We start from the raw sequence: 15,954 nt of genomic DNA on the forward strand, positions 1-15,954 counted from the left end.
TATTCCCTTAATTTTTACAGTAATATTTACTTAATTAGAGTGATTCAATGGTTTTTACAGTAGTTATTACTGTAGAAATAGAGGCAGGACATGTTCCAATAAAAATGGATTTTAAGGTTAAAAACACCGGCACCTTGAGTGCCGGCACTTTTTACCGTAATTTGATGCTGAATTTTTTATAGTTTAGATTATGAAACAAAAATTGTATGTATATTGACAGTTCAAATCAAAAAAAGTTTTGGTTCATTTAAACATTCTAATATTATTAAACACTCTAATACTAATTAAATCGACTCTAATATAGCCTTCTTAGAGTAGTGTTAATTAGTATTAGAGTTTATACAGTAACCCATTTCTCAATTTTTTACACAATTTCCAAACCTTTAAACAGTAATTCAAATTCAATATATATTAAATAATGGCCATTTCTTTTCGGAAAACTTTAGATAAAGACAAATTATCTTGGAATTATCGTGGAAAAAAAATCACTATACAAATATAAAGACCAAACTCCCATAGAAGATTAGTGTTTAATTACTTCTTTCTTGTTCTGTTAGCCAACCATAAGAAATCTAATGATACTAAAAACAGAAATTCTCATTAAAAGAATGGATAGAAAAGAAGGTATAAATAGCGAAATTCCAAGAAAATGAATGGTATAGAACAATCAAGATAATGTAGCCATTAGAGATCGTGGAAAAACTAATCAGGAGTTGTCATTTTCTTTTTATTTATTTTTTAGTCCATACGTTCTTACCTCAGAATACTTAATGCTTAATTCTCTTGCTAACCTTTTTATCCACTGTTATATCATTCTTTTAACATTCGTTGAAAATCCCTTTCCTGTTAAGGTTTATATCAATTAGTTATAGTCCTCTTGGGGGAATGCAATTAAATTACATTGCTTTTTAGATTATACCTAAAGAAGTATTAAGTATCTTAATGGAAAACTTAATTTATTTTTATATTTTATTTTCATTTCAGTTTCTTTACGAAGTAATTGGTTTAAACAATTACAATTTTTTTAGCTATTCGAAAGATTTCTGTGATGCCATTATAGGCATTACATATTTCCTAGCTTTTAAATTTTCTTTATCTCTCAAAGTTAATTATTCCTAATCTCTCTTTAAATAAATAAATCAGTTAATTCAATTATACAAAGAGCGAAGGGAAATAGTTTTATTCTCGATTAATGTAACGGCTAACTTTTTATTTCAATGCAAGTGTATGACGAATTATTATTCAATGTTACGTGCAATAACTGAACATCAAAATCCATTGTTAACCTCTGATTCTTCAACCACATTAAACATTTGCTTATACGTTATTAGGTTTACTTTGGTTTCCAACGAGCGCTTAGGCCTTAAATCTTCAGCCAAATTACTTGAATATTAACATAAGATAACATGAGATTAGTTGAATTGGCTTTCCCTTTGGCAAGGTCCTTTTTTTGATAATTAGCCTGTAATGGATCTCACCTTTACTGCAAAGCGTTGATCAAATACCACTTTTAATTCGGATATTGATCATGCAGGTTGTAGAGGATTTATCTCTCATAGTTTGTCCTTATTCATATCATACAAACTTCATGATTTCACTAAAATGTCAGTTGGGTAGCAATATTCTTTTTAATTTGCAACTCGAGGTGTGCAACTAAATAAAAATTTTATTATGGTTTTAATCCTGTTTCTCATCATCTTCTTCAATTAGTCAATCTACAACAACCGCACCATTTTTCCTTCATAATTTCTACATGCAATGAACGATAATGCTTTATTTAGAGGCGTTTAAATGTAACCTTAAATTGGATACAATGTTAGAATTTTCATTCTAAAATAACGGTAAAATAACTGGCAGCTGTCTGTTCATCCAATCAACCGTAAAGTTTACGGTAAAGAACATTTTTTACCTTTATAGTTTTGAAATCGTTTACAACTAGTATGACAGAAAAACCGTAATAAAAAAAAAGAAATTTCACTGGAAATAGGAGCTAGACTTTTTGTTAGGTAATGGACATTGGAGTTAGACTGTTGTTGAGTTTTATTTTATCAAATGAACCGTGGAATGTAGCTTAATTAGTTTATCTGGTTGTTACACCTATCAGATTATACTTTAGATTATACTTTTTATAAAGTTTCTTGAGCCGGGATAGCCTGGATGGTAGGGCGCTGGGCCCATGTCTGAGAGTTCATGGGTTCGAATCCCGCCGGCCGAAGTCTCCCCGTGTAGTAAAGTGACTAATGCACGTTAAATCTGCCGCGTCGTAAAAGTCCATGTTCCCATAAAAAATCAATACCTCTGGGGGTACTGGATTGGTGATCAATCGTTCTCTGATTCAGGTCAAAATTACGATCTGTGGATGAATGAATGGATGTATCAATGGGTCCACCCTATAAACGGGTGTGACGTATGGTGTGGCAGAAGTCGAATTCTTGGCCATAGATGGCGCCACTGAAAAATAAGAAGCGCACGTTCTGCCTTAAATTTGCTCGGTTTCACCAAGCAGGCTTGCTAGTATGGCAAGTAGCCTTAGAAACAACAACATAAAGTTTCTTGATGGAAAACTAAATTAATTTTCATATTTTATGTTCAATTCAGTTTATTTACGAAGCAATTGTTTTGACAATTCAACTTTTTTAGCTATTTCATTGATTTTTATATACATTGTGAAAAATTCCGGATCAAATGACGGTAAAGTTACAAGGAACAAAAAACCTGCTATGCCCCAATTTTTACTGTAATATTTCCTGTAAAAAGGATTCCAGTATTTTTATTTTTTTTTTTTAAAATTTGTTCTGGAAATTTTTGCAGCCTACAACAAAGCAGTATAGTTTATTTGGAGGCGTTTTAAATATTATATTACATTACATTAAATTACATGACATTTTTAAATTAATATGTATTTTGTTTTGTTGAATTTCGAAAATAAATTTCCTTTTTTAAATGCTTTACGTCGTAAATTAATTGTCTGGTGTTTAGAGTATTTTTCAATACCAATTAATTACAGTTTTAAATTAAAAATTTATAAATTTTTACATCAGAGCAAAAACATTGTTTTTCATTTTATTTCTCTTTCACCAGTCCCTAAAGTTGTTCTGCCATTTGAAGCCTTAGTTCTTACTCAATTCTCCTGATAGCATTTTTATCCACAGGACTATCATTCTCTAAATATTCGTCGAAAATCCCACTCCTATAAGTGCTTATATCAATTAGTTTCAATTCCTTAGGGGAATCCAATTAAATTGCTTTGCTCTTTAGATTATACCTAAAATAGTATTGAATGCCTTAATGGAAGACGTAATTTATTTTAATTTCAGCTTCTCTCTGTAGTAATTGATTTAAACAATTCCAATTATTTTTGCTAATTTAATGAGTTTATAATACATTGAATTATGATAATTTATTTAGGACTATTTAAAATATAACATTACTAGTGTGTGTAAATTAATCTAACTTCATTATGTAGATAGGAGAAAACAATTGCTTACCATAAATGTTTTATGTCATAATTTTGATTGCCTCGGTTTTATATTGTTTTTTAATTAATAATTGTATCTCAATTTATGCACAAAAAGTTTCTTTAAAAGATTAACTTTTAAAAATATTATAAGTGTCAGAAAACATATTTAAATCAGTCTCTTAAAATGTTTGCTAATTTTTATTCATTTAAAATTTATATTTTGAAATATTATGTTTCTAAACAATTAATTTTTCTGTTCATTCCTATATTCTAAACATAGTTGATTTTTTACATTTTATAAAATATAATGTAATTTTGCATCATTAGATTTTACTTGCTTTCTTGTCCTTTTGTTTGAAAAATATTTCATTATGCGTAGGATTTTATCATAAATAGAAGTCAAGAATTGTTTAAAAGAAGTAACTAGTTCAATTTATTCAGCTATAATTTTTTTAAAATAAAAAAAGTGAGGCAGAGTACGTTTTTAATCCCTTTATGAAAAATGTATTTGACAAATTTTATTTCCCAGAGATTGAAAATTATTTACGCAACCTATTTAATAATTATTATTATTTTTTGCGGCATCACTTAGAAATAAGTTACATAAAAAATTAACGCTGTATAATTTTATTTTCGATAATAATTCAAAGAAGATTTTTTATTTTCCTTTGAATTAGTAAACTGAAAAGATAATATTCAATTGGTTAAAATGAGCCTTAAATAATCAACAGTAATTAGCTAATTTGTTTTTAAATAAATTGTTTTTCATTTTATGTTACAATAAGTTGTAATTTATAAGAGTAATGCAACACTCTACTGTATTCCTTTAGGAAATAAAAGTTTTCTTTAACTATCATAATCCTTCATATTGTTTTACATACATTACTGCTTGAATTTTCGAACTGAAGATTAGATTATGGTTTCTTCATATTAATTGAAAACATGAGTGTTGCATTACTCTTATAATAATTTATAAGAGTAATGCAACACTCTACTGTATTCCTTTAGGAAATAAAAGTTTTCTTTAACAATCATAATCCATCATATTGTTTTAACCATACATTCCTGCTTGAATTTTTGAACTATTGATTATTGATTGTTTCAAATTAATTAAAATAACATAAGTGTTGCATTGCTCTTATAATAATTAATAAGAGTAATGCAACACTCTACTGTATTCCTGTAGGAAATAAAATTTGTTTTTTTTTTTTAACTGTCATAACTGAGGATATTGTTTAAACTATACATTCTTGCTTGAATTTACGAACTAATGATTATTGGTTTTTTATATTAATTAAAATAACATGACTGTTGCATTGCTTTTATAATAATTAATAATATTGATTATTGGTTGTTTCATATTAATTAAAATAACGTAAGTGTTGCATTACTCTTGTAATATTTTATAAGAATAGTGCTACACTCTACTGTATTCCTGTAGGAAATAAAATTTGTTTTTTTTTTAACTATCATAACTCAGGATATTGTTTAAACCTTACATTCTTGCTTGAATTTACGAACTAATGATTATTGGTTTTTCTTTAGGAAATAAAAGTTATTCTTTTATCATCATAAACCTGCATAAGATTTTAATGTCTTTCTCCTTTAATTTACGTACCAATAATTATTGATTACTTCTTTTTAGCTAAAATTAAAAGGGCTAAAGATAGATAATGTTTAAGTATTTTACGATAGATAAAAATTTAGTGACTTGTAAAATAAATAATGCATGTATATATTTGACTATGCTGTCAAGATTGAATAGAGTTACTGAGGTATCATAAGTTAAATATTATACAGAGTGTTCGTAATGTTTCTATAAAACTATATTATCTACCACCGCTCCATTCTGAAATTCTATCTAAGAATACAGATTCGGTTAAACTTGAATAATTCAAAAGTTGATATGACATACAGTCCTTCCTCAGGGAAAATGTATTTCCAAAACGTTACTTCAAACATTTACATTTTTTACCCATCTGTATGATTGTTTGTGATTGCCAAAGATTCAAAACCTTTCAACATAAATTTTGGAATTCTCAAAGAAAAGAATACAAATAAAACGTCTCTGTTTCTTTGTAACTAGTTCAAAAAGGTTTTAAATATATATATTTTTTTCTAGTAGATACAAATTTCACTTGAGTTATGTTTTGTTAAAATTTAAATCTGTGATGGCGCATTTTTTCTGTTATTAAATGGATACAGGAACCATTGAAGTGTTTTTCACATTTCTTTCACCCAAAAAATAAAAAGCCATGGTTTAAACGCCTTACATGAGTCAAATCATAATTTTAAACTAGATATGCTATCTTCTCATGCAGAGTTATCTGATCATTTAAGACATTAGTACCGGTTAGAATTTTAAATGTTATTAAACCTTTCAAAATCTTGAATTTTGCGATTTTATTTTACTTGGATAAAAATTATAAAGATCAACGAATTATTCTTAATTCTTGCAAAATTTTATGAGCCCAGATAAAATTCGATCACATAAGGTTTTCATCGCCTTGTCTTTTTTTCATACTGATGCTTTGTGCCATTTTCATTATTAACGTAGAGATCGCTGGCAAAAGATCGGTTAAACTTGACCTATAAGTCATGTATAACTTTTGCAAACTCACAACAGTTTTGACCATAGCATGTTATTTAAAAAACTCGCTGTGTTGCTGTTGCTCAATGGATAGAGTGCTCGCTTCTCAATGAGGCGGCTTAGATTCGAATCCCAAAGATGGCTGATCGTTACGAATTTTGCACCTGACTTGCACAACAGTGATGAAGTAAAATATCCTCAATGGTAAACGGATTATCGGTTAGAGTCCTGTTGCCACCAGGCTAATCGTGGATTGTTTTCATGGTTGTCCTTTCCATAGAACGTAAATGCGGGTTAATTCATATCGAAACGTGCTTCATGAAAGCTAGTTTGCTCCAATGCGTTATTCAGAAGTTCTCTTGTCTTCTGTGTTGGGTTCAAAACTACGTAGTTAAACATTGATAGCCGTAAATTCAGAATTGGGGCGGCTGTTCAGCATCGGTTAGAAAATATGAAATAAAAAAAAACATCATTACAAGTGATGATAGTGCTTTCGAAAATTAAGCTTAAAGTATAAAGGAAATGTTTAGTAAGACAAGGATCTGAATGTAAAAAGAAAGTACGGAATAAGATCTCGTTCACTGTTATTTAATAATCACAATTTTTGTCAATTCTTTATTTTTCAATCACTTCTGTAAATGTTGCTAATTGATAATATTTTGAGAGTTTTCGGAGAGGAAGACATGTGGAAACCAATAAGGGATGAGTAACCTTTAAAAATCTGTGTTTTGATATAAATTGAAACGCAATAAGTGAAAATGTTATGATTCTTGCGTAGAAAAATTAATAATAAGTCATGATCTTTATTTTCCCCTTTCAACGTATAAACTTAAGAGCTTAGTAGTCTAAGCCACTAAAATGTCACTTTAAAGATTCATTGTCTCAATACTTGCGGATAATGAAAATGAATTAAGGTCACAGTCTTTTATGAGGAACATTTGGTTTGATAAGAGTTGTTTTAACTAATATATGAGATGGTTTGTATTGCTGTAATTAGAAATTAGCATACCTTAATTAGCATGACGTAAATTTCATTTATTCGGTTAAATTTATTTTTCAGTTTTGTATTTTTTACTATTTGTCTGGCAATAAGGAATATAATTTTGAAAACGAGAATTTAACCGTTACCATAAGAATGGAAAAATTACCAAAATAAATTATTCAAATATATTTGGGTTTTTATTTTTAGAATTATGGTATTTTTTTATTGTACACGATAATTGTACTAGAATTTTTTTTCCCAAGTGGTTATATATGGATACAATTGAGGCATACTATTTATTGATCAAAAATTTGCAGATTTATAATGATGTTTTTTTCTTAAATTCTCTTTACTCATATATTTTGCATTTTTTATAAAAATATTAGCAATGTACAGGAGGACTTTAGGCAAGTATATATGAGTTTAAACTATCACTCGAAATTTTACATTAAAAAATTTAATATTGTACGTTATATTTTGCTTCGTGATTTGGCTTTTTAATTACTTCAATTTAATGCAATATTTAATAAAATTTTTGTTTAAAACGGAAAGAATGCTTAAAAAATCACTGTGTGATATATTTCTGAAATGAATATGAAATAACAAATATAAAATTAACTGAAATTCCCCCCTCCCCACTTTGATGGTCTTTGTTTATTTGTTAGCCTGATAATTTAACATTTATTGTCAAAAATGTTGTTGACCCTCCATAAAAAAAAACCTTAAAATTGTTAGTATTTTATTTTAGAAAGAAAAATGCTTAATCTGAACCAAAGTTTTCAAATGGTATTTTTATTTTATCTAATCATTTTTTTTTTGTACTGTTTAAAAGTAAATTGTAAAGATTCTTGATCAAATTACGGTAAGAATTACAGGCATTGAGGCTGCCGGAATTTTTTACAGTGAAATTCCTTTTTACTTTATTGTTTTACGGAATAAAAATCTGATATGCAATGAGTTTTACAGTAATAATTACTGCAAAATCACTGAATAACTCTAATTAAATAAATATTACTGTACAGGTTTAGAGTATACTATTTTACGGTAAAATGGATTTTATAGATGATGAGCTTTAAGTGTTTGTATTTTATGCCGTAATTTGATCCGGAATTTTTCCATCACTAAATTAAGACTACGTATTACTATTGTACGAAAGTGTTTTGTATTTAACATTTGGTCCATTTGGGTTTTAATGAAGCATTGAAATTTAAAAATCACTCAATACATTTTTAATTTTCGTTCTTTACTCAAAAACATAGCTTTTCAATTAACAGTGTTTTTGTGCTCGTATCATATAAAATGATTGATGTCACTTTCCTTAGTAAAAAAGATATTTGTCTAACTAAAAATACATTGACGCGATGACAATAAAATTTACCGCATAAATTTTGTTAAACATAACCTCTACCACAACAACAGTGCCTTACACACACAAATGATAAAAAAAAAATGAAATTTAAATGTAACCTTCAATCAATTAAGCCAATTTATTTTCTCTTAACTCAAAATTACGTCAAATATTTTTTCTGTATTTTTAATTATACCTATCAACACCAGCAATTATCATCCATCAAATTTTTCGACTCTAATTTTTTAAAAAACGGAAGCTCGCTTTTTAATGAAAAGGTGATTAATAACTCTCTTTCAGAATCATCCATCTTCTAAGCTCGAATAATTAAATTACTACTTCAACTCTTTACTTTTTGGTTACATTTATGTAATAAACTGGAACATAAATTGCCGCTTTAATTAAGTAACAACTAGTACGGTACAATATGCCCAAGCTTTCGTTATATCTGAGAGGAAAAAACTTAATTTATCGGTTGTCAAATGAAATTTAATGAATTTTACAATAATTTTTTAAAATTACTATTTAGTTTTTATTATGTAAAGGGAGGAGTTATTGACTTAATAATTTTGGAACGTGAATTAGTTTTTGCATTGTTGGAATTCATTTGTTTTCTTTTAAATTATTGAAGAGTATCACTTTCATAAAGAGAGAACCGGAAAAAAAAATTAAAATGGCTCATAAAATGTGGAGGAGCTAATAATTTAGTGAATTTTATTTTGAAAAATAATTTTTACTGTCGAATATTGTTTATCTTATCTTAAATCTGTTATTTTGTCATTTTTGCTTTGCTGTTTTTACTATAAATATATATATATATTATCGATCTTACCTTATATATAATAATTTTGTTATTTTTGTTTTGAATGATTTAAATATATTTCCCTGATTTCTATATCCATCAATTTTTACTGTCGAATATTGCTTATCTTATCTTAAATATGCTATTTTGTCATTTTTGCTTTGCTATTTTTACTATAAATATATATATATTATCGATCTTACCTTATATATAATAATTTTGTTAATTTTGTTTTGAATGATTTAAATATATTTCCCCGATTTCTATGTCCATAACAATTTAGAGCTTTTATATTTCTGTATAATTAAATATCAGTATTTCTCAAACTTGTGTGTGTTTAGTTTAATATTGAAATTAAAGTTAGGCATAAAAATAAGTCTGAAATATTTAATAACTCTTTCAATATGACTATATTGTTAATTGTTCAAAAATAGCTGTTTCTGCCGAGTCCTAAGTGAACGCGACTTTTAATTAAAAAAATGTTTGTAAAAAGATTCCTTATGTATTTAAATTATTCAGTTAAAAAATTTATTATTTTTATTGAATTTGTTCCTTTTTTTGTTTCAAAACATCCATAAAGTTAGTTCTATCCTTTTCCAAAACACGCATATCTTTTTATAGAATTATATTAATCATGTTCCATTTTATTCTGGAAGATCTTTCAAAAATAAGTACTTTTCAGAAATCTAAACTGATTTTCTTATCCAACCTGTTTATTTATTATAAAGCCAAGTCTATAATTAAGCAGTTTTCAATAATTTGAAAAGCGTCGTACGAGGAAGATCTTATTATTCATTTTTAAGCAGACGATGCAATAGTCAGCTAAAATATCAATTAACGTATTCTTCGAATAAGCTATTAACAAATTGAATATTTCAAAGCAAATTAATATTTAGTTGCATTTTTGACATTTGGAATAACCTTGATATGAATTAATGTGCTGGAAGGCACACAACCTAATGCATAGAAATATGATAGTGCGAACTTTATTTACTGTCATTAAAATGTAAAATAAGGTTTTATCTGCTTATTTTAAGTTTAAATTATTTAGTTTAAATTTGTAATTTGGAGTATATGAATATGATTAAATACTCGTTTCGGTTACTTGATTAAAATATTCATTCACTTCAAAAATATACTAATTGGAAATAACAGTCAGCATGTTCCAAGCTCTGAAAAACAGGCTCCCATTTATAAGATTCGCCTGACTTGAATGAGAGGAAACAAAGGTAAGCGAAGTTATAAAAAAACATATCAGCTCAACTTGATTCTATGGAATTTTATTTTATTCATATGAATGCTGATTTCCTTGTCAACCACATTAGTTTCTCGCCATCTCTCCATAGTACATGGAAATGCATTTTACTTTGATTTACCCTTCACAGCCACTGTGGTTTCTCTTGTTCTGTTTTACATTTTTCTATTGTGGTTTTTCTAATTTTGTTTCTTACCTTTATTTTTCCATTTTACGTCGGCAACTTTACATTTGATATTTCAATCACTTTTGTTTCACCTCATTCATGTCTGGCAAGTCTTGAAAATGGGTGCCTGTTTTGGAGCGCTTGAAACATGCCTATTGTAATTTCCTATTTATATAATTTTGAAGCGAATGAAGTTTTTAATCAAGTAAGACAATCCAACAGTGCACTAAAATATCAATCATCATATTCTTCCCCTAAGTTAAAAATAAATGGAATATTTCAAAGCGAATTAGTTTTTAGTTGCATTTTAGGTATGTGGAATTCTCTGGCAATGTATTGCTGCAAGGTACATAATCTTACTCACCGAAATAAAATAGTTCAAACTTATTTAGTTGTTACTAAAACATAAAATAATGTATAATTTTAAGTTTTAATTCAGTCCATGATTGTATGAACACGATTAAAAATTCCGGTCAGTGATTTACTTTTTTTCCTCCCAGTTATCAAGACCAAGATCCGTAAATTGCAGAAGAGCAAACTAGCATGTAAACGTGCTCGTATACTGAAAATCCGAGAAGGAGTGAGCCGAAAAGAAGTACGAAGACCAACTCTTCAGCATGCCAACATGACATCCTGTTGTGGTGAACTGGCCAAGCATGCTGGTAAAAAGGCCAGATTACTGATCATGGGCAACAGAGACGGTGAAGGTCTCACGCCAACATTCATCATGGAATGGCAGAATACAGTTGCTTTTAAAGGAGCACTCAAGTGAGTAATATTTTGTTTTAAGACTATACTACTATGCTGTAAACAGAGCACCTAAGACTTAAGTGGTTTAAGATACATTTATTCAAAGGCATTTTGTTCAATATGCACTGTAAAAAACGGATACTTAAATACCACTAAACTTTCATTTTTGACGAAGTTTTTTCCGAGCAAGAATTTCGCTAAAGTGACGAAATAAATGTCATTTCCTCTTCGAGAAAGCGAATTTCGCCAAAATTAAAGAAGCATTTGCCATATTATTTTTCTTTCATCAGAAAAAAAAAGAACTTATAGTGCCTAATGTATCTAATTTTTCTAATAATTATTTAATCGTGGGCATCAAAAAGGTGGCTCAAAGTCCTCCTAATAACACAAGGAGGACAGATAAAACATAGAGATAAATTACATCCATTCCCGAAGAGGGATTTGAATTCGGGATCTTACTGCTCTTTGACCACCATACAAACTGGTCGGCTTATTTCATCTCTTTACTTTCGATCTTTCAGTCTTCAACCTCGTCATTCTTGTTAACGATATCCCATAATGCACTATGATGAGACTTCGAGTTGAGGATACATTTCTGTCATATATTTGAGAGTTCTCGTCTCGTCGCGATTTCTTGACGTAATGATTCTCGAAATTAAAGGCACGGAGTTCTGAATCGTCAAATGTGAGAGTTTTATTTCTGAAAGCGTATCGTACTGGCAAGTTTTTTGAAATCATATACTGTAGAACCTCCAATATTTGTTCCTCAAAGGACTATTCGTTGCGAACGATAGACAGTAAAAAATGACGTATGCGGGTCAACAGAAAATATCACATAATGACTTGAAAAAGTGTGAAAAGCAATAGCGAAGTCTTGGACTTCAAAATTAATTAATTTTCATTAATTATAAGAAAGTTCCAATAAAAAATCATTTCTTTCCTTAAACAAAAACTTGCTATGCTACTATAAAGATGAAAAAACGCATTTATTTAAGTAAAATGCATAGAATTTTTCAGTTCGAACATTCTTTTCGGTAAAACCACCTAAATAATTTTTCAACTCTGTCTTCTTTTTCTTCTTTTTTTTTGTAAATTAGAATACAAATAGTTTCTTATTGTTCTGAAGTCTTGAGGCCTTCTGCAAATTTTAAAAATGGTCTCGTTTTATCGGTATCACTTAGTACTTATTTAGCTTCTGCAAGTATATTTTCAACCAACGTCAACATATAAAAACATACGTGATATTTGAGGTATTTTCTCAAAAGTGTAAAAAAAATCCTAATTTTCATCATCACTAGCAGCAGGAATTACTGCTTTCCTTCTCAAAATGAAGCAACTTAATTTTATCAAATGTGGATAAAATTTTTGAATGATGGATGCGTGAGGGGGGTGGTGTGAAAAGCGACCTAAACAAATATTAACATTATTAGAATATCATTCGTGAAAGGACCCTAGCAACAATTTTACCATGGCCATAGTTGGGCTCAAAATTGGCTCAATATGGGCCTTTTATGAACATGCACCTAGGAACCAGTATTGGGATGTCTCGATTTTTTAATATTGGTCCTATACATGTATATGAACAATATCGACTAATTTATGGGATCAATATAGGATTTATATTGGCTGGTTAATGAATATAAAATATCGGGTGAATTTGATAATTTTATACAGGGCCGATATTGGTTGTAAAATGGCTGTAAAATATCGGGCAAATCGGCCAATTCTATTTGATACTATTGGGGAAATAAGGGCTCTTTGAAAACTTACATATGAAACAAGACAATATTCTAGGGAAAACGAAAGATACGGTAACGATGAATCTAGATTTTACTGTATATTTAAATTTAAAATGCTTATAGTTTATTAAAATATGTTTTTTCCCTTCAAAAACCTTTAAAAAAAATTTTTTTAACAATTTTTGACTATTGAAATTATTATATTTTTCTGCATATTTTTCGTTAATATTTAATAATGTGTACGTAATTTACATGCATTAGTAATAAATAATGGCGCAAGCATATATTAATTTATTTGCGTTTAGTATTGAAAATAATAAATAAGTAAAAAAAAAAAGTAATTTAATGAACTTTTTACTGTATTTTGCTAACGGTAATGTATTTTATGTATAGTTTCTGCTATTAAAAAAACACAAAAATAATTAAATTATATATTTAAAAAATACTAAAATACTTTAACGGAAAAAAATTTCAAAGTATTTTTATTTTCTTTACCCGCTGCAACATTTTCGCACTGTAGAGACGAAAATAAAAACTAAAACGTTTCTCAACCCACTCTTAAGAATTATTGAAAGGATATAACATGAAGAAATCAACAAAGTCAAATATCAGTGTAGTTAAAAAAAACGGATGAGGAAAACCATGTAGACTATTTAAAACTTTAAAATGTGCAGTTTAATCCCAAACATTATGAAAGTTTAAAAAAAATTTTCTTCAAAGAATAGGTGAATTTTACTTTCGATACAACTAAGAAGATGCTCTAAAACATGTCATCTAAATGCGCCACTTGTTGAAGCTGAGTCTTTTCTGAATTCTCAAGGAGGATAGAGTATACTTTATGACTCTATCTTTGACTAAAGAAAAAACAACTTTCGTAAAGCACAAATAATAAAGTACAGAAATGGACATACTATAGTTTCGGGTTTTTCTTTCGACTAGAACCGAAATTGTAGTATGTAAATTTTATTACTTGCCGACCAGGTGGTCGAGTGGTTAGCGTGCCTGACTGCGGAGCCGATGGTTTCGGGTTCGAATCCCGCTCAGGGCATGGATGTTTCTTTCTCTCTCTGTGTTCTATTTCCTTTCTTCTGTGTGAATGCATCCCGCCCTATAAACGGGTTTGTGGTTGTATGACGTGGGTGACGCTATTCCACCGCCGTGGCTTGGCATAGATGCTCACTGGGTAACGAGAAGAGAGTAGGCAATTTTGGCATTTCTGAGGCCAATGGGAAATATACCCAAGTGCCTGCCATTAACCAAAAAAAAAAAAAAAAAAAAAATTCATTACTTCATTTTTACTTTATTCACTTTTTTTTCTTTTTTGCTTTAGCCTTCTTTTCTGATTACGCCTTTATTAAAAGACTACTACCACGCTTTTTCTGGAAATTTTTTTATCAAGTACAAGAGCTCCTATTTTATTTAAGTAGTAGTATAGTTAAGTCGCACTAGAGCTGCACGATGAGCTATTGGCGACGGTCTGGGAAACATCCCTGAGGGTGATCCAAAGACATGCCATTACAATTTTAATCCTTTGCAGAATGGATAGCGCTCTTGCTTCGGTAGCCCGATGGCCTGCACGTAAAGTCGAATATTTTACGGTAGAGCAGTTTAACGAGGACCAATACCGCACACTCTCGGTCTCTTAGCAGGGTGATCAAAGAGGTCACTCACCCGCACACTGACCACAGCTAGTGACGATTGACTTCGGTGATCTGCTGGGAATCGTGACTTAACGATTAGTCCACTGCGAGACCATTTTCTTACGAAAAATGACTGTTTCCACCAAATCTTAACGTCAGAAAATACAAAATAGTATTTTCACACAACTTTAAACATTGCAAATTATATCATTAAATTCTAAAGTTTTAAAATTTATTATTCTGATATGTTATCTTCAAAACCTGAATTCTTTAAAAAAAACTGTAATTTTAACTTTAAAAAAAGAAACTTAACAAATTCATTTTAAAAAAATGGAGTTAGTTTCATTTTCATGTTCAAACAAGCATTTCTTTTTTATTTTAAAACTAGTGCACCTCCACTTTATCTTTCCAAGCTAAGGGCGCTATGCATCTCAAAAATGAATTAAGATGGAGTTGTCTATTTAAATATATCCTTTTAAATCTTTACATTTAAAATCCACCTGTAGTTCAAGTTAAATTGACTATTTGTTCTTGCGTAATTTTATACTTAGAGTGTTTTTCTTGATTGTGCTAACCTGATTGATTTGTACTAAAAAATTCTGCAACCTGACTTTTTATTTTTTCTGCCCATAGCAATAAATAAACCAGCTTTTATTTAACGAGAAAAAAATGATTCTACCATTTAGTGATAAACTTAAACTCACATTTCCAGCATTTAATTTAGGCTGATAAAAGAATTTCATCTAACGGTACAGAATTATAGATGTCTGGTTTTTATAGAGAAAGCGGAAATTTCTGCATCTTTTTTTATAACCTATACCCTGAGGATATTTTGTCACGACCTTTTTTCTTCTATATTTTTCATTCAATCCATTCAGGCAGGACAAAATATATCACGTAGATTTCTCTATCTTACCACTATCGCATATATAAGCAATAAAAAAAAAATCTTTTAACCTTTAGGCTAGAAACAAGACTCTATTCGACTGTGAAATCAATTATTCTCTCGAAATAACTTTCACTTTTTTTTTTTCAAAGACTGTGCAAAAACTGTTCTTTCACCAAAATCATAAAAAAAAGGTATTCTACGATCGATGAAAAAATTATATAATTATCTTCAGGGACTGTGTATAGATAGATTTTAAACAGAATTTTCTTTCTTGGGGAATCTAGATCAGGGATTTCTAATCTATGAAAATAAGAGCGGCACTGCCTGGAACTT

The 15,954-nt window shown here is 29.1% G+C and overlaps 1 protein-coding gene across 1 annotated transcript in view; it reads left to right on the top strand.

The window, feature by feature from the left end:
* Positions 1–15,954, top strand: part of LOC107452584 (secreted frizzled-related protein 5) — a 274,719-nt gene that overhangs the window by 241,756 nt on the left and 17,009 nt on the right. The window contains exon 3 of the mRNA XM_016069089.5: positions 11,104–11,371. Coding sequence (XP_015924575.1) covers positions 11,104–11,371 — 268 coding nt within the window. The remainder of the gene's footprint in view (positions 1–11,103; positions 11,372–15,954) is intronic.

Source organism: Parasteatoda tepidariorum, chromosome 1 (assembly GCF_982258835.1).
Source record: "Parasteatoda tepidariorum strain Cologne lab strain chromosome 1, Ptep-v5.0, whole genome shotgun sequence".
NCBI classification, from domain to species: Eukaryota; Metazoa; Arthropoda; class Arachnida; order Araneae; family Theridiidae; genus Parasteatoda; species Parasteatoda tepidariorum.